Below are 26806 nucleotides of genomic sequence, written 5' to 3' on the forward strand. Positions count from 1 at the left end.
TTTTCGAGGCATACCTTTGCCTACTGTCATCTTGCTTCCCTTCTCCAAACCAATGTACATTTCTGTGGTATCGCTTAGCATAACCCATAAATAAGCACTTCATTTACATCTGGCCCCGCCACAGTGGTCTAGTGGTTATGGCGCTAGACTGCTGACCCGAAGGTCGCGGGATTGAATCCCGGCCGTGGCGGCCGCATTTTCGATGGAGGCGAAAATGCTTGAGGCTTGTGTACTTAGATTTAGGTGCACATTAAAGAACCCCAGGTGGACGAAATTTCCGGAGGCTTCCACTGCGGCGTCTCTCAGTAATCATACCTTGGTTTGATTAGACCCCAGATATTATTATATTACATCTGGTGACATGATGTGCCTCTTTGTTATTGTTTAGCCGTAACATACCTGAGTATTGGCGCTAGTTCTTTTGATTTTTCCTCTTGCAAGCTCTTCATTTCACAGATCTGTCTTGAAAGCCATCATGGGCATGTATCAAGTGGTGAAAAATAAACAGCCAAAAAAAAAAGCCCCTCTGAACTGGACACAGGTGTAAAGAAGAAAACACACAGATTTCTTTTGCAACATTTTATTCCTCTGACCATGCGGCGTCTTGTATACCACATAGGCATCAGTGCAAACCAAGCGTATCAGTGCCCAATGCAACAAAGGCAGGCAGTATTGCCAAACTGCAAAATTTAAGTCATTCATGCCATCTCCCCAGAGTTGGGTTCTTTTGTTAGTGTGATAGACGCCATGCTTTCACACAGTTAATCAAATCTTGCTTTGACTTCTGTTCTGGTGATATCTGCCAAGTTGTTACTGCTTTGGCACAATTCTGCAAGTATTAAAAAAGGGATGCTCTTGCAGTGTGTTGCAAGACAGCTGCCAGTGAGGTTTTTATTGCGATAATGCTCTCTCTGAACCAGTGGCGTAAATTAAGGGGAGGGGGGAAGGGGGGATCAGGGGTGTTCTTACTCCCCTTGTGTTCAGGCTGGGGGGAGACGCCCCTTGGAAGCGTCCTCCCTTGAGATTAATCTTTTAAGCGTCACATTTGAATTTCTTGACAGTGAAGGATACACCAGATGGTCCAGATTTCCGAAGCCCTCCACTACGGCGTGCCTCATAATCATGTCATGGTTTTGGCATGTAAAACCCCAGATATTATTGTTATTATTGAAAGTTAAGGATAGCGCACTCTCCTTAAAATCAACTCTGAAGTCTGAAGCCATTCATTGTAGAGTACGAGCTTATTGAAGTGCTGCAGGTTACTTCTGACGTGCCGCAAATGTTTATTATGCTGGGCTTTCAAATGCAACGTAAGCAAAGAATTCCTGATCATCTACCGTTATTTATGTTGGCGATTTGTTGTATTCCATTCACAATGAAGTGCAAATGCAATCGCTCGACTGTGATTGTGTTACTTTAAAGATATCACAAGTGGACATAAAAGTGCTTTGCAAGTAATTTTCCAGGGGTGAATCGGGGAAGGCTATTTCCAACAGGTGTGGACGATGGAGTAATGGAGCTGAAGTTACTGTACCTGCATGCGCTATCACAAAGAAGTGCTGGCATTTTTATTTCATGGTTTAACACGAATGACATAGCTGGACATATGCTAGAGCCTACCTGCGAGTTAGGCTTAGAAACAAACTTCGCCATGCAACGTAGGCTTGTACTATTGGCTGCTCATGCTCGTTTCTTTATTAAAATTTAATTTGAAAGCACGATGTTAATTTTTTCATAATTAAAAATAGAGCATATTTATAAAAACAAAATGGCCGCCATTGTGATGTCTGTGGTTTTTCTGGATTTACGCTGCTACTCTCAACTGATCATTTAGACAATGGCTGGTCTGCCTGACATTCTTATTTCTTTTACCGTGCATTGGTGTGCTTAATTACCCCTGATGTCACTGGGATATACAAATCTTGATATGATTCACAATAAAATGTTAGAAGCAGCGCGCGCGCGCGCGCGTGTGCGTGCGTGGAATCTTAATTTTCTTTTTTTTATGTATGTGTCCAGTTAGACCTAGCCTAACCGCCGCATCGCATGCTCTCTGGACAGCCCAAAGTTGGGAGCGGCCCGCGGTGTCACCCTAAGGGGTGGCACTTCTCCGGATCTTTAAATAAAGTTCTTCGTACCGTACCGTATGTATGTGTCCATTTCAAATTTATAGCGTTTTTAATGAATTGCCTACACGCTCACACTGCCACATTGACGGACTTCATGCAAGTTTTGTATGTTTCACAATGTTTAGGCAAAATATATTCTATGTTTGATTTAATATTCGGAGGTTGTTTCAGAACATGTCTACACGTGTTCTACACTGAAATTTGGTGCCGCCAACATTGTTGCTTTGATAGACTTTGGCATAATAGTTGACGAGAAAATGCACAAATATTTTTTTTTTTCCGCGTTATGATAGCGCTGAAGTAATCGGTCTGGCGTGCCTATTCTGCTTATCAGCGTTTTTTGATAGAAAAGCATCGAGTATATAACAGTTGAGATGAGCGTATAGAACGTGCTTATTAACGCAATATTTTTAAAGAACTTCTTTCGCAGAAATTCCGGTGTAGGCGTCGTTGGTTGTGAGCGAAATTCTGAAACGCTCCTTACCTCAGACCATTTCCTTACCTTACGTGAGGAGCCCTTCATGCCTCCGTATCTTAAGGAACTCCTCCAGCGTATAAGCTTCCTTCAACCTTCCTTTCCTAAGGGCCGCCTCAGTAAGGTAGAGGTCGTGGTAAGGTAAGGCGCATGTTTCACAAGTCTGCAGGGGCGTAGCCAAGGGGGGGGGGGGTTGGGGGGGTTCAACCCCCCCCCCCCCCCGAAATTTTTCAGTTTTGCTTGCGTATATGTACACGCACACATACAAACGCACGCACGAACATACATAATGTATGGTTGAACCCCCTCCCCCTCCCGAAAAAAATTTCTGGCTACGCCTCTGCACGTCTGGGATCGAGAGTACGTGTGAAATAAGGACTAAACGTCCGTTTTCAAGCAAGAATAAGGAATATTTTTTAGGCATAACGATGAATAATAACGTGTACGCCGCTTTTGTGGGAAATACTGACTAAACGTCCGTTTTCAAGCAAGAATTAAGGAACATTTCTTCTGCATAATGATGAATGTGTACAATGCTTTTTCGCGATATGGGTGCAAAGCCTTTTCCATTTACTTAGCTTTCGCTTGTTGCAGAAGGCAAAAACAGGATGGTCGAGCAACCTTGGAGCTCATTGCGTTCATTGATGCATTTCAACGGCCTGTTATGTGGGAGCGAGTAATAAAGATCGTCTAAAGAATTGAAGACGTGGGTGAAATTGATTTTCACAACCGAGCAGAGTTAAGCCTGTGAAATCTCCTCACTTTGGTGCAAATTTGACTCGAATGTACTTATGTCCAAGAAAATTATTATGTTTACATTCTAAACAAGGGCGCGTATATCGGGTCGTGCATCGCGCCTTCGTGGATTGACCTGGTTTTTTTTTTTTTTTTTTTTGCTAAACGAGGAAATCTTACAGCAGCGGTTCCCAGGAACCCAAGTCCTGATAGTATTCAGATATACGTGCACTATTTTTTAGTAGTCTTACAGTGTGGTGCCTCGGAGTTGCATTCTGAGTTGTCACAAATGGTCGGAATATTTGAAGAATGTCGCCCGTCGTCATAACACGTGGTATTCCCTTCTAGGATTCTGTCGGGTTCCTTGACCTTAAGCTCGATTTCACCCGTGATCATGTTTGATGGACATATGAGCTAGGCTTGTACAAGCTCAACTCCGCACAGTAAGCTTGCCAAAAGGTTTATTGTTCGGGCTTGCTTCTACAACGCATTAAAATGCCACAGAGTAGGTGCCATGGCTTTCAGGCACAGGTCACTCGCCTGTATCACGACGGATTACTAATCGCAGTGGCTGAGATAATTCGCAGAAAAGGAGGGTTTTCTGGGCATACATTGTAGCGCATGCGGCTGCACCCCTGTGTTCTCTGAGACCAACGTTATTTCTCTTACCCGGACGACCGCACCTGTCTCATTTTCTACGCTTCTGTCGCGCAATATTACATGGCTTCAGGAGACTCCCCCCACTACGTAACATTCAAATAGTTTTTTTTTTTTTTTTTCAAAGCAGTTCTAAGCAATGGCGCATGGCATGTGAAGAATGCCATTGTTAGCCAAATCCAAACAAGAACTGCCATTCATGGAAGACGGCAGCACGAACGGTGGGCGATGAGGGGGGCCTACCGTTTCGCATTGCTTGAGTCTGTTCTTTTTTTCTGTAAAATGTCTTGTCCTCTTCGCGCTGCGCAATCTTAACGAAAAATGTTGACAATCGTTTGGCCGCACGCTCAAAAACACGCCTGGCAAGCAATTTTCCAACAACGACGAGGATACAATTATAGCGAGCTTGTGCAGAAGTGCAAGGCATCGATCGAAAATAAGCAATCAGACACACTGTCGCTGACAAAGTACTGCAGAGAAGCGCCCTTTCAGTGCAAGTAGCAAGGTAAGGAGACCTGAAGGTAGCCCTAGAGCTACCTTAACTTGAGGGAGCACCAAGGAGGGCCTCAGTGAGGGAACCTTAGTAAGGAGCGTTCCAGAATACGTGATAAGGCGTCCTCAAACAGTTAAGGCCCCCTCATTGAGGTAAGGAGCATTTCAGAATACGGGCCTCAGTCCGTGACCGAAATGTAGAAAAAGATGCAAACAAAATAAAAATGAAATACTTATGTTCGAGCGAGAATCGAACCCTGGCTGTCTGCGTGGCAAGCAGGTGTTCTAACGCAGAGCCACGCCATTGCTTAGAACTGCTTTGAAAAAAAAAAAAAAAAACTATTTGAATGTTATGTAGTGGGGGGAGTCTCCTGAAGCCATGTAATATTGCGCGACAGAAGCGTAGAAACACGCCACGCGTCAAAACATGTGAACTGCGCGACGAGCGGGTGTTTTAAAGGCCCACCCATTACAAAGCGCGCAGACATTTGATAATCATCAGCAGCAAAAGCATCAACAAAGCGAGCAGCTGCGTATGTTCGCGTGTTGCCTTACGGGCGCGTAGTGGGCCCCTATGTGGGCCCTTCGCTGATTCGCAAAATGAAGAATTATGGTGTAGTGGGCACTACGCAACTGTACTTGCAGTAGGCATTCTAGGATAGCATGAAACGGCCAATGTTACGCGCACAGACGTTCGTTTCATTGCGGCACGGTTGAGGCACTCACCGAAAACCGAAACGAGGCTAGCATTTGAGAAGGCGATGCGCACGGCGCCCGATTATGCTATCGCGTTCTGCTCTTGAAGGCGAAGCTCAAGCGTCCTCCAAGATCTTGTGTTGGGGCAAACGATAAGCACCGAAAGGTGTAAGGATTTCCTTACTGGGTAGAGTAAAAAAAAAAAAAAAATTGCAGGCTACCCTCGAGGAAAGCTTTGTATGACACAGACTTGGGTTGGGGGTTCAAACCCTCCGATTTTTTTTAAATTTGGCATGTGTATGTATTCACACACTCATACAAACACAGCCACAAACATGCATAAATGGTGTTTGAACACCCCTCTGCCCCTTGAAAAATTTGCTACACCCCTGTGGGTTAATTAGTACTGCTGTAGACGCGCCTCAAGGCAGGTACGCGATTATTTTTCATTTCTAGCTCCTTGCACAACTTAACTGCTGGGGAAAGTTGCAAAACCTGGTTTTGCACAACCCATATCGAGTTTGCACTTAACACTTCTTCTTTTTTAGGGGCGAAGCTCCTCTTAGTCTAACCTTGCCACGCGTCCGGCGTAAGGCGTAACCGGCAGTATCTCCCGAACAGTATCTCCCATCTGCCCACTACTTCGTCTTTGCAAACATCCCACTACGACCCATCACCGATCCATCACTTCACCGACCATAAAACCGTTATAATGAAGGGGGAACGGAAGCCACCTTTACAAACTGCCCACTACTTCGTCTTTGTAAACATCCCACTACGACCCATCACCGATCCATCACTTCACCGACCATAAAGCCGTTATAATGAAGGGGGAAAGGAAGCCACGTCTAGCTACCACTTACGATTAATAAAGTTTCTTGTATAAATATATACAGTGTTTGCCACGTCTGTGATGATGTACTGGGCTATCGCTTTGATTACTGCTTGGCGAAACCACTGAAGATTTCACGGTGTAACCATGATTGCTTCAGGAGCTTCGCCCAAGCTCTTCATCATTCACCCGTGGATATGCTGTGAATTTTTTTTTTTATACTGCGGGCTACGCCGACTGCAAACATTTCGGCGAGATGGTAGACGACGTTGACATGCGACGCGCTCCTTCCACAAATACCAGCGCTAGAGCGTAGTGATCAATTATTAAGAGTCCCCCATAACTGCGTGTTCGCTGAAACCTCATACAGTTGATTAATCCAACTATGCCGTGACCTTGACCTTTTACAGCGCGGCCACGTGGCTTGCTGGTCTTTCATTGCAATTTCGGAAGCACGTGGTGGTCTCCGCAGTTTATCACACGATCACTTCGATAAATGGGAAACATGTGCGTCCGAATACGATGTGCACCACACAGACAAAAAAAAAGAAAAAAAAGACGTGCACAATGTTGCGTTACTAATAAGGAACTATGTATGGTCTCGCTATTTGCTGTTTACGTTTTTTTTTTTTTTTCATACTGCAGCGTCAATGAAGCTATTGCAGAAGTGGGAGAAAAAACTTCAACAAATGACCATTCATGAACAGGCATCCAGAAATTCTTTAAGTGCAGGGGCGGCGCCAGGATTGTTTTATTGGGGGGGGGAGTCATGACAAGTGAGTTCCTCCAGGGGAGCAGGGAGGCTCCATGGGAACTTAGGTGCTGTGTTTTGAACATGTTTGCTCTTGTGGGGGCAAAGGGGGTTGGGGGAGGCAGGCAGGCGGAAATCTTAGGGGTTCAGCTGCTCCCGCTGGCGACGCCCTTGTTAAGTGGCAAGTAACGGACACTTCCGGGCAATAAATTCCAGGCTTCGATTGTTGAAGGAAAAAAGCTGTACTTGAACATGTCAGTGCGGGTGAAAAAAGTTGCAACGTTAAGGGCGTAGTCGCTCCTCGTTGATAATGTTCTGGAAAACTTAATTGTCTAGAGTGTCGAGGCGGGGAGAATCGATTAGAATGTAAAGAAATTTCAGGCATTCAACATGGCGGTGCTTAGCAAGTGTAGTGACACCTAGCTGGGGAAGAAAATTCGAAGGACAAAAATCCCTGTCGTATCTTTTGCACATGAAACGTTTTTGAACGGATTCTAGTTTTTTTATATCACATTTCCTATGGGGGTTCCACACAACGCAACCATATTCGAGAATGCGATGAATGAGAGTTTTGTACGTAAGAAGTTTGGTTTCTTAAGGAGCAAGACGGAGCATACGATGCAAATAACGTAATTTCTTTAGGGCCTCGTTGCATGTGAGATCAATGTGTTTGGACCATGACAAATTGTGTGTCATAAGGATACCGAGGTACTTGAATTGGAACACCCTGCGCAAACTAACATTATTAAAACCATAGTCAAAAGTAAAGGGTCACGAACGTCGGGTTAAGGACGTAATACTGGTCTTCGAGAAGTTAATACTCATTTGCCAAGATTTGGACCAGTTACAGAAGTGAGAGAATGAGTTTTTGAGGGCGGCATGGTCAGTCAGAGATTTAATAGTATGATATCCTAACTACTTAACTGTTAACGCCTTTATTTTTTCCACGAGACCAGCTTGACTTTTTGTTTTCTTTTTTGTAAGCGTTGATGAAGTATTGAGATTGAGTTAAAGGACGAGATGGAGAGAAGAGAATGACGACGAATTGAAGATGTCTGTTTCGAGCTAGCTCTTATAAGTTTGCAGTAGTTTTCATCTGAAAACTTGTAAGCACGGATGATTTAATCGCTACAACCGGTTCGCAAAGCGGCCCAGCTGTTAATCGATCAAATCAGTGCTGCAGTCGTCGTAACGGACAAAATGTAGGCGCATGTATTGACTTAACTGCATACAACGCGCTATGTCGCAGAAGGCAGCAGCTGCCTGCGCATGTGATTGGTTACGTTTCCCCATTACACTAATTTATATATTGCTATCGAAGACAGGTGCATCGCGGACAGGGGTTTATCCAGCATTTCGATTTTGGGTGCTGTTGCCAGGACATGGGGGGTGGGGGTGGTGGATGAGCGCCTGTCTGTAAGGTGGAAAGGGGGGTGGGTTGGTCTGGAATATTTTTTGGGGGAATGTCGGGATCCTTTCGGGAGGGAGGTGCTGGGGAGGCGGGGGGAGTTTCAAATATTTTGTAGATTGTGTGCTGAAGAATGGACACTTTCCCGTGGTAACGCGTTTTTTTTTTTGTATAACTTCGACGTCACCCTATAGATAAAAACGCTATATTTGTAGATTTTGTGCCGATTCCAGGATTTTGTTGGCATTTTGAGGCAATAGTAGAGCCGTAACAGCAGTACCGTAAATCTGTGAACTGTCGCTTATACGACGAATTTTACAATATGATGGTATTTTACGGTGTCCAGCCACGACCGCTGGATACATGCGCTTGCGTTCTGTGACCGTGGTCCAGCAAGTAAAGGAAAGTTCGTTTGTGGAGTCCAGAATAGTGCCCTACATTCAGTTAGCTAGATCAGTGCAATTTACCATAGCGGCATCTAGAGGGTTACCTCGTATAAACCACCTCCTCGTGGGCAACTCTCCTTAACCATATACTCACCATCTTAGGGGAGGTCAGTAAAGCCTCACCCTAGAGCTCAGACCCGGACTTGGGTTCGAAAATAAAAGTTTTTTCTCTCTCTCTCGTATTGAATGCCACTGTTCACGCGGCTATCGTGATACGTACAACGTAATGCACCATAACAAGCGTGCGAGGAAGCGCTTTCTTTTCGAGCGACGTGATTTACCTGGATTACGTACGCGTTAATTAATTACACACGCTCATGTTCTATATATATATATATATATATATATATATATATATATATATATATATATATATATATATATATATATATATATATATATATATATATTTTTTTTAGTCCACGCCTTCTATAAGTTGTTGCAGCTTTGGTTGCTATGTGATTCTAAGCGCAACGCGTTAGATTACGCTGACGAAGGGGTTCCACGTAAATGTCAGTGCATGGTGTAACACTGCACGTTAGCGATGCTTTACTTTTATACGCGGGTTGAGCACTTTGCGTTCTGTATACATATTCAGTATGTGATATACGACTACCCTCTATATACTCATCTTTTTTTTTTTTTTTTAACGGACTGGATCAGTTGGTTCGTGCTGTATAACGTGGTTATGAGTGCTTCGCAGAATCGAATCCTTTAGATACAAAGAGTGACTGAGCACCGCACTAAGGGCCCTATCGCGGCCTTGGACCGCTGCTTTAAGCGCCGTGCATTTTCCCAGCCCGGGATGTGATCGGAATTTTGCCCCAACGCGCATTTTTTTTCTGCCTATCTTTCGCGATCATGCTGCGACATGCGAGTTCAAACTTTTCCTCCTGTCTGTGTTCGTGTTCCTCAGCTGCGGACGTGCGGCGAAAACGAATAGGTGTATTGCATTTGGGCCTTCTCGGGATTAGATCTCTCGACTGTGTCTGAGAGTGATGTTTACTCTGACGGAGCGGGCTCATGCGCGCGTCTTTTATAAGACGCGCACGTAGCGCCCGTGTCTGTGTACGGTTTCCTCTGACGCGCAATACGTCCTCGTGTCAGTAAACGAACTTTCGTGAGAAGACACTTACAGTAACACACGTAGACACTATCTACAGAAAGAACTGCGATTGCGTTAGCTGTAATGCAGGGATGCCAGAGCAGTTAGGTTGGATATCGGGAGAATGCACCGGGCCGCTACGATGGCTACAGTGCAGCACTATAGTTTTTTGCAGATCGTCGTGACAACCTCCCGGAGGAAACGCTTGAAAATGAGCCGCACGAGGTGGCACAGTCTTCGCGACGCATTGTCTCTATGGCCTACAGTACACGCCGCGTCCGTCTGTTCATCAGCTCATACGCGTGCCTCGAGAGATCTGTACTGTGACCTGGATATGGCACAAACACACGAAAGAAGTTCGAGTGCCTACTTCACTCCGGCCGTCAGCTTCTCATGTCGATCGTGGCCCTGATCACCAGCGAGCCGTCGCGAATGTAATCGCCGACTCGCTCGACCGCCATGAAGGCAGAGAACCCGCAGGCGTGGTCATTGCGCATTGTCTTTGGCCTGTGGAAGGCTTCGAGTGGACACCGCGCGTGCGTCGGGTCCACGGTCTTGGAGAGGTCCGCCCGGCCGCTCGCCGTGTCGACGACGGCCAGCGTGATGACGTGCGGGAAGGGCCACCTCAGTACGGCGTCGTGCTTGCCCTTCCAGAGCGTGAAGTAGATGCCCAAGACGCTTTGGTCGTCGTTGCTGGCTAGAGTCTGTAGTGGCGTCGTCACCCTGTTGAGTACCAGACTCATCCTTAGGGCGTATCCCTGGTTGCCCGTGTAGAAAATGGGACTCTCGACCTTGGCAAAGCCGCCGTTCTTCAGCAGGTTCACCTTGGCGGGCGCGTCCTTCAGCTCCCATAGGTACTCCGAGACAAGTGCGTTGTTCCGCACAGCCACGGATGCCACGTGACTCGCGTACTCCTTGAGGAATACGCGGAAGCGCACGCGGACGGCACCGTCGCGCACGTAACCTCCGTTCAGGAGCGCAGCGTGGCTCGCCATGCGACTCTCGCCGCAGCTCCACTCGGCCAGTTCTTGGGTGGGCTTCTGGAGCGCGATGTCGGGGCAGCCGGACGCCGCGAACGTCGTGTGCACTATGTCAGCCGCGGAGTCTTCCTTCTGGTCGACAATCACCATTTCGTACTTGTGCGTGAACGGCCACTCGAGCACGTCGTCGTAGGCACCTCGCGTGAACACTACGTACAGGCCGACGTAACCTGACGCCTTCTCAGGGTAAAGGCGCAGCATCACGCGGTATCCCCCGTTGGTCAGATAAAACTTGTCGCTGTCTACAAATTGCGCGTTGCCAAGCTTTGCCTGCACCACTTTTTCCTTTATGTCCGCGACGAGCCAGTCGTACTCGGCGACGACGCTGTCGTCGCGGAACACCAATCTCGCCATATTAGGCGGCTCGATCTCCTCCATGTAGACAACGACCTTGACCAGCAGGCTTCCGTAGCGGATGTACTTGCGATTGTACACTTCGTCGTAGGAGATGGCACTAGAGGACCCGCACGCGTCGTTACGTCCGAAGGGCCTCCAGAAGGACCCGACGCACGCTTCGTTCTTGATGTACGGGTTATTTGGATCCACGGCAACCACCACATCATTTCCCCTCTTTCCGTGCTGCTGATCGATGATGATGAGGTCGAAACGCTTCACGAAGGGCCACTGTGCCAGCGAGTCGTAACCGCCTTCCAGAAGTGTGAGGAAAACGCCGATGCTGCCGTTCGTGTAATTTTGGAACTTGAGCTGCATCTGCATGAGATAGCCCTGGTGCCTTGTGTAGAACCGCTCGCTGAGCAGGTTTGAGGGTCTGCCAGAAGTAGCAAGGGCGATTTTCCTTTCCACGCTGGGCACTTTCCAGACGTACTCGGCTACCAGGTGACGATCCTTCACCGACACGGAAGCAAAGTTTGGCATCTGGTCAAGGATGGCGGTGAAGCGTAGCAGGATCTTGCCGTCTTTCTTAAAATTACTCCGCTCGAGAGCGCTAAAAGAGACGAGCTTTCGGAAGCCGCACGGCGTGTTGGGCTGGAACTGCGGTTTGGTGAATGCGCTGAGCGGACACACGCCGGAGGTCGGGTCAATCACGCCTTTGCGGTCGGCGGTCAGGAATCCCGCCGACTGATCCACTATGGATAGCTCGAAGCTGTACGAGAGCGGCCACTCGAGGGAGTCGTCGAACTCTCCCGGAATGACGACGGCGAAGAGGCCCAGATGCTCGTCCTCGGAGTGGAAGGTCAGCTGGAGCACCATCAGGTAGCTCTCACTGTTTATGTAGAAGAGGTCACTCGTCAGCGGCTGCGGCTCTCCCTTGCGGGCCTGCTTGATCTTGGCGTCAATGTCGTCGACGGCCCACTGGAACTCGGAGACGAGCTGGTGGCCGCGCATGTAGGCCTTTGCTCTCTTGGGAATGGCGCCCTTGTCCTCGAGGAATATGCTGAGTCGCACCAGGAGGCTGTCGTCGGACACGTACCCGAGCAGCTTGCTGTGCGGAATGAGGAACGACTTGCCGCACCCCTCGACGCCGTCGTTCCGGCGCTCGGTGGGTCGCTGAAACTGCTTGCGCAGTCGGCAGATGGCCGTCATCGGGTTCATGGAGACGTGCGCGTCCTGGCCCGAGCCCGACGGGTCGACCACGGTGATGTTGAAGCGGTACTGGAAGGGCCACTCGAGCGAGTCGTCGTAGCGGCCGCGCAGAATGGTGAACCAGACGCCCATGTAGGGTATCCCGTTGGAAGGGTTGATCCTGCCGAACGACAGTCCCAGCCGCACCCGGTAGCCGGGCTTGCCCGTGTAAAAGTCGGGCCCTGCCAGGTTGACTCCGTGCATGACGGACGAGCGCTGCAGCAGCGCGTACATGTCGCGCACCCGCCACTCGTACTGGGACAAGTAGGTGCCATTGTGCGTCTCCTTGACCTGCGAGTAACGGTCGGGGTCGCCTGCAAAGCGTGAAAAAAGAGGAGGAGAGACGAGTGTTGATGATTGGTGCCGTACTTGAACTTATATAGCGCATCACGGAAAATGAAGAAAGGGCCGAGGCGGCCGGGCGGCCCTATATATAGTGCGTAAGGACAGAACACTGTATAGCGCTCTGTCCTTTCGTTTGGCCGCCTCGGCTCGTGATGCGCTATCCCAGCTGTTCAAGAGAAGAGACGATCGTTTATAAACTATAATTTCGCATCGTCAGAACACACACCTACAGGAATCCCTGCAGCAGCAGGCGCATAAAGTTTATTACGTTGTTAAACTATCCCAAAATGAGTTTTCTTAGTGTAATGACGCTGATTGTGCTAAGACTTGTAATTAATACACAAAGTTGCTATTTATCAGCACTTGCAGTTCACAAGGCAGTATATTTGGTATATACGAACTGTAATTTCGTGTATGTATGGCGCTTTCTAACATACTTTACGTCTAGTCGACTTGTGTATCCATGACATATTATCTGGAAGCAAGCGTTAGAGTTCTACCTCAATAGGCATGCGCATATTCAGAGGGTGTATCACGGTGTCCTGGCTCCCCTCTTGAAATATGTGGGCTCTACGTCAGCGTACGGCAGGTGATAAACACATGAAGTCCCTCTTCCCAGCTAATACTGTAGCTATAGAATGGTCACCGGGACGCAAATAGACTTACTATTATTGTTAATATCATTACTCATTAATTATCGCATCCGTCCATGCAATCGCCACCACAAAGACGGAACCCCTTCTTGAAGAAAAAAAACCTGAATCCCCGCCTGCAAGTATACGTCCATATAACCCCAAATCCTGCTCTGTATATAACACCTTGACGGCTATTTTCCGCGTGCTCTAATAAATTCCTACTACACACTTAGTGCGTAGGGTTTGTTCCAACGTCGGGCCTCACCTGTGCTGCACGTGGCGCAGAGAAGAACACAGAGTCCCACTGTGAGGTACCAGCGCAGAGCACCTGTGAAAAAGAATGACGGGCTGTAGACGGGACCAAAAGAGCATGACTGCATGTGTTTGGAGACATAGACGCTCTGCTAATTGTTCATCGCGAACGTTATTTTTATCAGCGCCTTATAGGCTTGTGCATCTTCACAACCATAACTTTCCGCTGGCCCGTTTAGATCGCTGCAACTTCAACTGGTTTTTATACTTCTAAACGACAACAGTGATTTTGGTTTCTGCTCAGAGGCGCAGCTTTCCCTTTTTGCCAGGGGAAAGAGGGTGGACCAGCGAGAGGGTTTAGCCGCCGTCTGAGTTGACAACTTCCCCACTAGCTTTCATGGAGGGATGTAGGGCAGGGGTCGAGTAGAAATGAAGGTTGCGGACATGTAAGCGGTCTCGTTGCGCTAGAGACATAACGTGCGAGTTCGAACTATTTGGTGCTCTGTATTTGACCACCGTTAAACGCAAAAGGTTTGGACGAGAGGACGAAAGGACACGAACAGGTTTCGAGCGCATCCTTGCCCTCCCAGAACTGACGCCTCTGTTTCTGTTGTCGGTCCACTGCTAGGAAGTTATGCTCCACTGATGCTCAGCACATGCTGTAGTAGCATCAGTGGCTCACGGCTCAGCGGTTTACATAGTTGACTGTAGTTTTTCTGCTGAGAAATAGGTCGTGGTTTGATTCCTGATGGCCGCTTTCTGATGTGGGCAGGATGCAAATGGCCTTGCGCTATAAATGTACGTCAAGTGCCCCAGACGGCTCAAGATAACGAGGAGCGTTTCAACTGCATTCTTGTAAGCTACAGAGCAGCCTCACTTTATTACGTGAAAATAGAAAACATATCAATCAATCAATCAATCAATCAATCAATCAATCAATCAATCAATCAATCAATCAATCAATCAATCAATCAATCAATCAATCAATCAATCAATCCACTTAGGATGTCGATAAGTCTCGTGTCCGCCTACTCTGAATCAGGAACACGACCACATATAGGTCGCACTTTCAGCATTAAGGAAAACTATGTTCGGCGGCCATACATTGTCCGGCGTGCAAACATTCCTAACTGCTTCTTTTCGCAGGGCCGTTGTACAACCAGTACAAAGGCTGAAAGTGTTTTGCCGTGAGCTGGGGTGCCGGACTTGGTTTAATATCCGCCCTGTCGCAATGGGGAATCATGCAAGACCTTGTGAACCTGTGCTGCTATCCCTAGTGAGCGCGGCTTCAACGGCCATTCGTCACTGGCTGGCCACAGAGGTTACGGGCGTCTTGTGGCACGCTGCGCCACATGTCAGCACAGTCGGCAGGCGTGATCACCCGTCGTGCGCTTATTAGTGCGATGCATTCCGGAAACTTGGCAGCCACCGCTGCTGCTTAGAGCCTTGAAGGCTCCCGTCGTCCATCCAACGTCTCTCGCCTCTGCAGCGCGATTTCAGGCATGACCAGCTGACACGTGCGCCTTCATTGAGAAGAATTGGCGCATGCGCACTTTGATATATGTTTTCTTTGGTCCAGGTATACTGCCGAGTGGCTAAGCGAGCGGGATTGTGGAAAAACTGGTTGTACGTTATGAGCGGCGGTATGGAAGCGTCCACAGGGCGCATTAATGAAATGCCGACTGTACTTCTGCGCAAGGAGCGCAGGGTGTAGGGCGCAGCGCCGCCACGGGAGAGAATTAGTCGTGGAGCTTTTAGCAACGCTCCTTGGCGGTTTATGCGCAAGAGGAATTGCTTGAGGCATTCGAGCCTCCGCTCAGCGGCGTTCTATAGCGGACGCTCAAAGTACTCACTCAGGACAGACTGAGAGAACTCTACATTTGAAAGCGTGATAACCTTGCGCACATAGAGTAGGTTCTCGACTACGTTGAAAGCTGATCTGTGTGAGAAGGTCATCTCGTATCCTTGATTTCGCCGCTGGCTATATACATGCACATTTTAGTTGATTCACGTCGGAAGAGACGGAAGGAACCGATCCAAGGTAAAACGAACTAGTACAGAGCATGAGCAGGTGCCATATTAGACGAAAGCCATGGGTGCCTCATCAAACGCGAAAATTGACCGGCGTCCCGGGTCGGCGTCTACACGAGTGATGCAAAAAAAAAAAAAATCAACACGTGATGACGTATGACGTCACAGGTCGCCGAAATTTGGGATGTCATTATGACGTTATCATGACGCCACGTGACGTGATGTCGCATCTTGTTGAGTCTTCGAACTGCGGCAACACTTCTTGCTGTCAGCTAACGAACCTGAATAAACTCCTTAACACTGTCTGTATCTTGTATATGGAACACTTCCGTTAATGTTTCATTCTTGCGGGATAAAAAACTGCATTGAAGACTTCAAACGAGGGGAAAGGAGGGGGGATTGGTCTCCCCTTCGATATTATTCAGAGACTGCCCTTCAGGAGGACAAACGTTCTTGCCGGTTTGGTTTGTAGACTTAGTGACAAGGTGGACCAAAACAGGTTAAGCCATGCCTTTGTTGACTGCTATCCTTGCAGAAGCCGTGGCTTGAATTCTAATGCCCTTGGCGAAAAAAAGGGGGTCGCGAGATGATCACGAAGTGCGACTCTTTGGCCGTCGGCTTCAGTAGTCTTCGTCTACGTGCACCGCGTCCCGTTCCTTTCACCACTGCCTATAACATACGCGCTAATTTTTTGTCCTTTAGGGGCCGTCACTGCCTTCTTGAAATGAAGCCCGGTTTACGCAGTCAGACGTCGTTCTTGAACCACTTTGTACGACTTCGCCGCAGTAATTTCCCGCATTAGCATACGAACGCGGGCTTCGGACGCATTCCGCTGGGAACCGCCGTATGGGGCGGCGTGGTCTCGTTTATGCGTGCCACGGTAATGAATACTGACTCTCGGCTGCTCGGATGATTCATGACTCCCGCTCTTTCACTTCGCGTATAGTTTTGGTTTGTCATGTTTTTTCTTTCTTTTTTTTTTCTCCGTCCCATTCTGTGTCGTCTACGCGAGACCTCGGAGTAATAGAGTGAGAAAGATGCCACAGGACTCACTGCACGATGAATGCCCGGTTAGCGCTGCATCGCGAACCGTTCGCTGGGGGCTCGCTTACAGACCGGGGTCTCCTTTAAGAGGACGTGGAAGAAAGCGCGTTTAAGAAAGAAGGTGCCGAATAAGGTTTCGCAAGCTGTTGTGTCTGTGTCCAGCGGGAATTCACTCGCCCGGCCTCGTTTCGTTAGTTGTTGTGCCGCAGTGGTTTTCGTTCTCACACAATAATGAGGGGTTGCAATTTCTTTCTTTTTTTTTTCAGGTCGGTTCATGCTTTCACGCAAGCGATCAACTGTCACGATTTTAAATGCCGTAGAAATTCAAAGAACTGCTTGTTTACCTCAGCCGACGGCACCGCTAAGTGCTTAGCAGTGGCGCAATATGAGCTTAGCGGTGCGCGCAAAATGCGACGCATACGAAGAAAAAAGGCGACGCTGTGCTAGTATTAAATGCAAGTGTTTGGCAACTCACTAGTCAGTTATTAAGGCAAAAGTCATAGATGCCAAATGAAACGCGAAATGCAGTCGTCGGCGTCAATGCGAACGGTCCAGAAAGTATCACGTGATGACAGATGTCATCACCCCTGATTTCTAACGTCAGCGAGGTGTCACAGATCGCAAACATTTTGGGATGTGATGACGTCGCTATGACGTCATCACGTGATATTGTCGCTTTGTCAAAGGTGGGTTGATCCCGAGGTAAGCGTAACACCATGTGATGTGCAAAAAGCTTCGAGGAGGGGGGGGGAGTAGTGGGAGAGATCAGTAAAGTAGACTGAGCAGAAAAAGAACGTTGCTTTCGCCTTCGAGCCGTCTTAGGCAAATGCGTAAGGGACAGCGTGATTTTTTTGTGAGCACGATAAGGCGATGGTGTTGATGATGATCTGTGTTGTCTACTGCTTTGTAGCGTGCTACCAGCGATAAACCTTTGACCTTGAACTTACAGGTTTCTGAGCCTTCATACGGATAGACCACACAAAGTGTTTGCCTGTACGCCCAAGCAAGTCCGAGCACGAGCCCTCGAATCCGAAACAAAAGGAATGATTTACTTCGGCGTGGCCAAAACACAAATACCGGCTCTTATTGGTGGAGGCGGACTCATGCAGAACAGGACAATATAGGTGTGTGCGCGCACAGATTGGATCGGGCGACCACGGGGCACGCGATTTCTTGCATACTGATGGAAAAGTTACAAGCTTTGACTCAATACTTAAGTGGCAAGTCAGTTAAAAAAGCTCATCCTTATCACTCGCACACTTTTCTTATTCACCTTCTTGCCGTTTTCGTTTTCGCTTCCATGTATCTCACTCACTCACTCACTCACTCACTCACTCACTCACTCACTCACTCACTCACTCACTCACTCACTCACTCACTCACTCACTCACTCACTCACTCACTCACTCACTCACTCACTCACTCACTCACTCACTCACTCACTCACTCACTCACTCACTCACTCACTCACTCACTCACTCACTCACTCACTCACTCACTCACTCACTCACTCACTCACTCACTCACTCACTCACTCACTCACTCGTCCTGTCTTGCACACTCTCATAATAATAACTGCTGGGGATTAACGTCCCAAAACCATGATATAATTATGAGGGACCCGTTGCGCACTCTGAGATAGCGATTTGAGATTAAGAAATACGCTAATTTCTGTAACCCTTGGAAGCGCTACGCAGCGTCGTGCAGAGAGGGGAAGACAGAAAAGAGCGGAAAGAAGAGGTAGCCTTCCCGAGACGAAGACTGTACAATTTCGCCACCGCTGCAGTGAGCACTCGTCGCCGGCAAAATCAGGGGCGCGACTTTCACATTCCTGACCCTCGTGACCGCAATGTTTCTCGGCACGTGCTTTGAGCTCACACCACACGCGCGCGAAGATCGGTTTCCGATCCGTTCCTCCCTCTTCTCGTATTCCTTCCCGCTCTTTAGCGCAGCTCAAGCATTGACGGGAATGCGGCCAATCAGGGAGCGCACGACCGGCAGCCTCGGGTGACCAGGGTCGTCAGTCAAAGGGTCAGGCCTTTCGTACTTCGAAAATTATTTTGCAGCCGCCCTCCGCACCGACCGCTCGATACATAAATCAGCAGACTCGCACGCGCAAACACACAAAACGCAAAAAGACGCGCAGCGACTCGCGCAACGACTTTCGACTGGCGCTACTTCCGGCTCCAAACACGCTTGCGCGCGCGCGCCGGTCGGAAGCTACAACGCGTGCGACGGAAGAGCAAGCAGCGGCGCTGGCGAGCTCGCGCCGATGAACGAGCAATCGGTGTGGCGTGCCTAGCCATCGCGGCGGTCGGCCGATTGTGTACATGCTTCTCGTATCTCGGCGTGCATCGTCCGTGACTCGGCGCGTGATCGCCGGCAAACTGGCCGTCGAACGACCGGCACGGTTCGCGCTCCGCCAGGTTGTTTCGATTTCGCCGGGCCGCGCACTTGAGAGGCACGGCCGCGTATGTGGGCTATAGAGACGTACTACGCTTTCTCTTTTTAGAGAAAGGTATTCGTGTACCTGAAACGGAAGTGAAAACGGTGCCGCGTGCGCCAAGCTGCGCCTGTTCGTAACGTCCCGTGGCCTCTTGCGCATCGGATGATGCGTGCCTTTGGGTCTCGATGAATGCCGGTATGCGACCAGGCTCATCGCGCCCTACTTATTTATATAAAGAAAAGACCATACATAGACTGATGGCGCCCCTTCTGCATCATTTAAGAGAACATTTAAATGGACACTAAAGAGAAAGGCGATTTTTCTTGTTTTAGTAAGTTACTCTTTCACAGTATCGAAATGACCAAGCCTCCCACGAGAAGACGCTTGGTAAGCGAGAAAACGCGTAAAAAGAAAATGCAGTTGGCGACACCACCTTGAAATTCCCTCACCAATCACCGTGACGTCATAGACTTTGACGGCGTCTACTATAGGGCATACGCCGCTCCTAATCGGTAGAAATGAAGTGCATTGTCCTCTGAGGGGGCCAGAGTTAACGTACCAAGTTTCAGGAAATTTCGTTGAGCCAATTCGCCAGATACGAAAAATACACTTTGAAATCCGTGACGTGACGCGCGAAGATTTCGGCACGAAGTTTAAAATGACCTTGATTGCCTTCGCTATTAATAATCCAATTGTCATGAAATTATCGTCATTAGAGTTTTCAGAATACAGTTTCTCAATCTAAACCGATTCATCTTTCACGTGTCCTTTAACTATTTCAATCCAAACTTATCCGCAGTTAGTGACGGGTAAGTGTAAATAATTTCTTCGCCTGGAGCGGCGTCAGTCGGGGAGTGCCCCCCCCCCCCCCCCACACGAGCAAACATAGTATATCTAACAAGATATATCTGGAAAGACAAAGAAAAGGAAAAAAAAAGCTAGTACCGTGAACCAATTGAGTGCGTTTGTGTTACTCCATTCTTCCGTCTTAAGTGGTTTCTTTAGCTGCTAGCAGCTTAATTTCCGCTCGAAACGACTTCGCACGGCACAACCGCAGCTCGCTACGATGACAAGTGTGCACTGTTCGCTTGTAGGTTCCACGGATGACCGTGCATGCATTTTTCTTCTTCGCATACTCGTACGCTGCTTGCATTTTCGCCCATGCCGCAGCCCGGCTGGTTTGTCCCTGTTTGCTTAGAGGCACGCCTGGCGACGCTCTCGTTTCTTGCAACCTTATTTTTTTTCTTCCACCCTTTGTTTTCGCTTTCATCTTGCGTGTGGCTCGGACGTTCGTATCGCTCTTGATCTGCGGCCGTCGCGCTGCATGCAGCTGCAGCAGCCTGAATTCCCCCCTTCCTTCTTTGCGGTCGTCATTCTGTAAACGTTGCGGGTGCTTATGCCTTTCTACTACGTACCGGATTCACTCCTGTAAGGCCCGCACTTCTTGCCCTCTGAATATCTTGCAGGGGGGGGGGGGGGTATGGTGCTTTTAAAAAGCTAAGGCCAAGCTGGCTTAATAATTGTTGGGGTTTTACGTCCCAAAACCACGATGTAATTATGAAAGACGCTGTAGTGGAGAGCTCCGGAAATTTTGACCGCCTGGGGTTCTTTAATGTGCATCCAATCTAAGCACACGGGCCTATATACATTTCGCCTGCATCGAAATGCGGCCACCGCGGCCGGGACTCGATCCCGCGACCTTCGGGACGCATCGATTCACGCGTCACAACCTCTAGACAACCGCTGCGGGTCCAAGCTGGCTTGCTGACACTTGCTTCGCGAACACTACGAAAACATCCGAAGTGTTAATTGGAGAAGGGTGTTCAACACTTCAAAATAATGTAGGGTCTATGACAGAGCAGTGAGAGTAGATCGGTTCGCTACAAGGGACCTCCTGTTAAACAGGAAAAAAAAAAAATGGTTTTACACCTGTTAACTGCGTTGCTATACAAGGCACCAAATAGGCGAACGTTTGGTGAAGCACTCGTTCTAAATAATAGCTTTTGTCAGGTGCTCAGGTGGAACTATCACTGGCCTGGCACATGAAACTAAGCACCAACTCGTCCAACGTTGCACTCTGCTAAAACACCAACACACTTCTTACAACACCACATCATGGAGATAGACACTGTACAGTGGTGAGCTCTCGATGAACACCGACAACGTGATACTCTTTAATTAATGTATACATCTAAGTATACTGCCTATTCGAGCGGGACCTTCGCTGCCGAGAAACGAAACCTGATCCGCTGCAGCGGGATATAAACAGCCAAAGAGTGACCTACGATGAAAAGCGTTATTCTGTATACTGGTCACGGCTACGACTTTATTTCGAAGTTAGCTTGCTTTCTTTTTGTTCTTTTTTTTCTACGCGTGCTGATGCATATACGAGCGCTTCCTGAAAATTGGGAGCTCCGGAGTAAGTAGTGCGAGCCTTGCACGAGTAAATACGGTACATGGTCCGTGCGAATCTCTTCTCCCGCGACTCTCGCCTAAGTATTCGAACGCACGGATGCAGAGGGCCACGCTCGAGTCTCTATAGTATTCGCGTACACAGAGGAAGAAGAGGAAAAAGAACACCAGTACAGAAAAAAACAACAAGAAAATAAAGGCTGGCAGCGACTCTTTTTGATTCACGTAAGCGTACACACACTGCTGGGTCGTGCGAGTGTGTACACATGCCGGCCGTTGGTTGGCGAACATCTCGTCCCGAAGTGCGTGCTTGGCGTGCGGTTTGCCGGCGGAACCACGGTGGCGTGCGACTACTAAGTAGTACCGTGCTGCGCGGCCATGAGTCGCGGCTGTGTGCCATGAACAGACTCGCACGGTGCTCCCTGTTGACTTCCGTGCGCACATCACATATGCTGGCAGAGATCCCCTTGGGCCCGCTCACACTGTGCGAAGCGGTGGCAAGCAAAACGGCCCGCGAAGGCACGTGGGCATACGAGCTCCGAGCTGGTGGAAGCACCCTGCTTTCTCACAGGATGCACGCACGCCAGCGGGAATCGTGTGACTCCAACGCAAGACTCCAACGTGAATCGTGTGAAGACGTATGCGAGATACTTCAAGGAAGTATTTGAGGTAAAAAAAGTCACAGTTTCGCCGCAAGGCCGAAGCAATGAATGCGACAGCAAGAAACTAATGCTGAAACTAGCGTGCTTCAAGTGTCGAGCTGTGACACTTGATAGTTCGCGCTCATCTTATGTTTGTTCGTTTAGCGGCGTCCCTTAAGCTCGAGTGGCTTTCGTACGGTCCGTAACATGAGCGCGGACATCACGGTGAAAGCGTGAAACATCCCTCTCCTCCTCAGCATAAGAAAACCGCGCGAGCAGACAGCGGAAGGGCAAGGTTCTCCCTGCGCAAGTATAAGAAGCGAGCGAGCTCGCCGACGACTTTTAAATGCGCCTGTCGCGCTCCTAACGCCATCTCGCTGGTAATGAAGAAACGCTTATAAGCGCAGCCGTCTCTGAGTCCGTCCAGCGGTAAAGGGTGTGTATATAACGCTCGCCGTTACCGACATGGATGATCTGCGTTTCGTGGCGTAGTGGCTAGCGCCACTAGCTGCGGAGGCAGAGGTCCCTGGTTCGAATCCGCGCTTCGGAAGCATTTGTCTGAATTATTTTTCTTTGGGGCTTTTATACATATATATATATATATATATATATATATATACTTATACATATACGGTGCATGACGGCGGCGACGGCGACGGCAAAATCCAGCCGAGACTGTCCATATAATTGCTATCGCAATAAAATATTCATCAAGCAAAGAAACTGTAATCACTTAAATACCAATACCTCAATTTCGAAAGTTTCAGAGTACAAGGTACTGGGAAAATGCTTTTAGTTGTATTCAAGATGCTTTCAATATACAAAACGTTACACAAACATTGTCCACGTTATTCATTGCAACGCTATATTTCGCCAAACAAAAGCGACAGGCCAAAGTTCCAGGAATATTTACTGGACCCCACTAACAGCAGTTTCAACAAATAGCGCTAGACAGCCTGCTCTCTTTGTAGAGATATCGCCGCATACATTTAAAGGCATTAAGTCAAACCTCGATGTAACGAAGTCATACTTGCAGCGAGAAAATTCTTTATATAACGAATTTCGTTAAGTCGAGGTTCTGGTGTTCCAGTAGTAACAAAAACACCATAGCTTCCCAGTTCATTCATGGGGATAGTATTTAATTAGTAGCCGCCAGTGAAAGCTACTGCAGGTAGCTTTCCTAGGTAGCTAGTAACTACCTAATAAGCGTCATTTGAAATAAAACATAAATACATATGTTTTTCCAACTCTCGACATCAGTTGCACCGCCTTTTGTACGCGACAACGGGGTTTCCGAGTTCTGCTACTTTTACTCTGAAACAATGTTATGTAATCTTGACAGGTCGCCGCGAACAACCTTCTCAGAGACTTCGAGATTAGAATTTAGCTTCTCTGCGTGGGCGACCTTGCGCCCCATGGCAGTGGCGTAGGCAGAACTTTTTTTTTTTTTTTTGGGGGGGGGGGGTGCCAGGGAGGTTCCTTGGGGGTGCACGCCCTTGATCCGACATGGGGCGCGGGCAGTTAAGTGTGGTCGAGTGTCATTTCGTGCTCTGTATCCCATGGTATAAAAAAAATCGAGGGGCGGGGAGGGGGGGGGGGGCACGGACCCGGTGTGCCACCCCCTGGCTACGCCACTGCACCTTGGCCGCGACAGATGATGCAGCAGTGTTTCTTGTAGCCGCGATTTAAATGCAGAAAGCGCGCACAATGGTAGTTCTGCTGCTCGAACGCTTCACGCGAAAGGAATGTTTCACGCTACCGGTGAACTCTGCTTTGGTCGACTTTCTTTAGATTTTTGCCATAGACACCGAGTACATGTTTGGCATGCCGAAAACTTCGTTATATCGAGATCGTATGACAAGATTACTTCGGTAAATAGCGAAAGAAAAAACATGGTTTTCAAAGCAATCAAAATCGTGAAATAAATATAACTCGCTAAATCGAGGATTTCGTTAAATAGAGGTCTGTTATATTGAGGTTTGAATGTATACAGCACAGCAGCGTCTTGATTGAGAAAGACAGACAGACCGACAGAGAGAGAGAGAGAGAAGGAGGGATTTTTTAAAAGTGAAACGCAGAGGATTCCAACAGTATGGCGTTGAGATGAAATTTTAACATTCTGGTAGTGATAAGGTTTAACGTTCTGGTTGTGTTGCCCGAGAGTGAACCGCCTCAAATGCACGCTGAGGCAACGACGCCTATGCTTTTTGTAAAGTGTGTTTACCTTTTCCGGGCTCTCTAAAGCAGGCGCTTGTAAATAATGTCGCTGTCATTCACTAAATTGTATAAGCGGAGGTTTGGACTGTTTGGGCTTGTCATAAAGCGGAAACAATTTTTGAAGCTTCAGTCGTCACTGCATCTTGACAAGGTATATACACAAACGATCGACTACGAGCGTTGAAATTGAAGAGGTGATGTCACCATCGTGATATTTAAAACAGCAGGTTCACGTAGTTTGCGATGGACACGTCGACGATTTCATGTGGCACATGCTCTCGACGACAAACACGACGATGTCTTCGTTTATACGCGCGGCGCGTTTCCTCAGAAGCGAAAGTCTAGATTCCATGAGAACCCCTAAGTTTGCCAACAAAACCTTGGAACAGACGAGTTTTTGTGGTTTAATGGCTAGGGAAGCACGAAAGGGCAAAGGCGACTAAATAATACAGGACGAACGTATTTTTCTTTCTTACGGCTTCACTGTACATCCCCGGATTAAGAACACGCACTTTCTTGACAAGTTTCGTGTTATAAGTACTTGTTACGTGAAACAGTTGGATTATTATAATACGCACACGGTACACCTTTGCTCCCGACGGCGCACATAAGCTCTTGTTGGCCCGGAAAATGCAGCGTCGCGACCCGTTATTTCGCCACTGTTGCGTGCATGCAATCGCGTCGTTATTGTAGCTTTCTCTCTTTCCACCCGTTCTAGTTTTCGGTCGGGTGCGCGCATTACGTTTAGGCGCTAATTGAAACAAAGCGGCTCAGAGCAGAGCTTTCTGTATGCACTAGGGTAGCGTTTCTGTATGCGCGCAGCCCGCTTTCGTGACGACTGCTTGCTGAGGAAACGAAACAAACTGCTTCGCAGATGGAAAGCACTGCCAGTTCCAGAGGCTCCTCTCTCGTCTCGCCCGCGATGGTCTATAGACCATCGCGCCCTTTCCTCTGTGCTTCCGTGCCTGCAGCGGCGGGAAAGTGTTGCACGCAATTATGCGAAGCGCGGTTACACTACGCAACGTTTTTACGACCTGCCGCAGAGCGTGTGCCCCGGGCGTAGGAGAGGGAGAACGATGCAGTTGGAGGAGGAGGGAGAAGGGTGGGGAGCGGCCACGGTCATCTAACGGGACTTTCCGCGTCTCCGTTGCCGCATTCGCAGTTCGCGCACGTAACCGCCGCGCGGCATGCACAGACGGCACACAGCGCGCGTCGTCGTCGTCGTCGTTTTCGACGGCGCGGCGACCGCAAGACAACCGCGAGGCAACGAGGTCGGTCGCACGAAAGAGAGCCGTCCTTGGACCGAAGGAGGATGGAAGGAACCGCTATGCCCGCCGGCAGTTCACAGAGGCATCCCGAAGTTGGTATAATACCGTCGCCTGCCTTGTCTGACGTCTCCTCTGCAGTATATGCGCGGGACCGAATGTCCTGGCGCGCGAAATGTGGCGCTCGAATTACTTTATCATGTTGGAGCCGAAATCACAAAGCTTTTTATTCATAAAAGCTGTGACCGCCCGCCTTCGCTAGTGCTATTTTAATCACGACTTGGCACCTGCTATCAAGAGCTGTAGCGTAAGAACTAAGGGTGTGCGAATATCAAATTTTCCGAATACAAATCGAATGCGAATATCCACCTTCGAATATCGAATCGAATATCGAATATCAAAGGAAAAATACCTCCACAGTACCAATATTTTATTTAACATGTAGCTATTTCAAAAAACAAAAACAAAAAAACATTAACAGCCTGACTGGCAACACAACATACACTGCTATCTCCAGAACACAATGTCCAGGCTACACAGAACACAGTGCACATCACAACACAAGCAAATATCACGACACAATGAAAGTAATGACTAGATGTTATCATGAAGAAATATGAAGGAAGAAACAAGCGGAAAGACAGGGAGGTTAGCCAGAAGAAATATGAGTTGCTCCACATGATCGAGTTGCTCCACATGATCAGGCAGCAGGTGCTCCCTTCTAACAGAGACAACGCCCCCTGCCACTGAAAAGGCACGCTCGCTTGGAACAGAAGTGGCTGTGTAGGGAGGTACATGGGGCAAAGCTTTGCCAGACTGGGGTATCTGAAGGTGCCTACGGTCCGCCACCAGTCACATGGGTCACTGTCTTTCTTCAGAAGTGGTCCCGCATAGTGAACGAGTGGTAGTGCGGCACGTTACGGCCGCATGATATTGAAAATGTATGGTTACATGATCGCCAACAGCGCTGCACGTCGGCGATGCACCAGCAATAAATCATACGTATTGGGGCGCTCGTCGCAGGCAGATATCGTGCCTCCGTGTACTTACGATGTTCATCGCTCCTCTCGGCAACGTTTTTAGCTATACGAACGCAGCAGAAATGTGGAAGATGAGTTATTTTATGCATGAAAATCAAATCGCATATTCGAATTTTACGAATATTCGA

At 48.5% G+C, this 26806-nt stretch overlaps 2 protein-coding genes across 2 annotated transcripts in view; one reads left to right on the forward strand and one right to left on the reverse strand.

The window, feature by feature from the left end:
* Positions 1–9243: 9243 nt before the first annotated feature.
* LOC119394603 (uncharacterized) lies at positions 9244–19316 on the reverse strand. Its single transcript, XM_049415911.1, has 3 exons — positions 19277–19316; positions 13596–13658; positions 9244–12664 (listed from the first exon to the last, which is right to left on the reverse strand). The coding sequence occupies exons 1-3, from the start codon at positions 19314–19316 to the stop codon at positions 10110–10112; spliced, it is 2658 nt and encodes an 885-aa protein (XP_049271868.1). The 3' UTR covers positions 9244–10109.
* Positions 19317–19460: 144 nt separating this feature from the next.
* LOC119392807 (uncharacterized) overlaps positions 19461–26806 on the forward strand; it is a 93672-nt gene continuing 86326 nt past the window's right edge. Inside the window, exon 1 of the mRNA XM_037659759.2 lies at positions 19461–19490. Within this exon, the coding sequence (XP_037515687.2) occupies positions 19461–19490 (30 nt within the window). The remainder of the gene's footprint in view (positions 19491–26806) is intronic.

The sequence above is a fragment of the Rhipicephalus sanguineus genome, chromosome 5, assembly GCF_013339695.2.
Source record: "Rhipicephalus sanguineus isolate Rsan-2018 chromosome 5, BIME_Rsan_1.4, whole genome shotgun sequence".
NCBI classification, from domain to species: domain Eukaryota; kingdom Metazoa; phylum Arthropoda; class Arachnida; order Ixodida; family Ixodidae; genus Rhipicephalus; species Rhipicephalus sanguineus.

What these genes read in the sequence shown, in the direction of transcription:
- LOC119394603 (XM_049415911.1), bottom strand. Translation starts at nt 19,316, where the DNA reads ATGAGCCTGGTCGCATACCGGCATTCATCGAGACCCAAAG. An exon ending in GCATTCATCGAGACCCAAAG is followed by an intron (nt 13,659 to 19,276) that starts GCACGCATCATC and finishes TCTTTTTCACAG; the next exon opens with GTGCTCTGCGCTGGTACCTC. An exon ending in CTGCGCCACGTGCAGCACAG is followed by an intron (nt 12,665 to 13,595) that starts GTGAGGCCCGAC and finishes CACGCTTTGCAG; the next exon opens with GCGACCCCGACCGTTACTCG.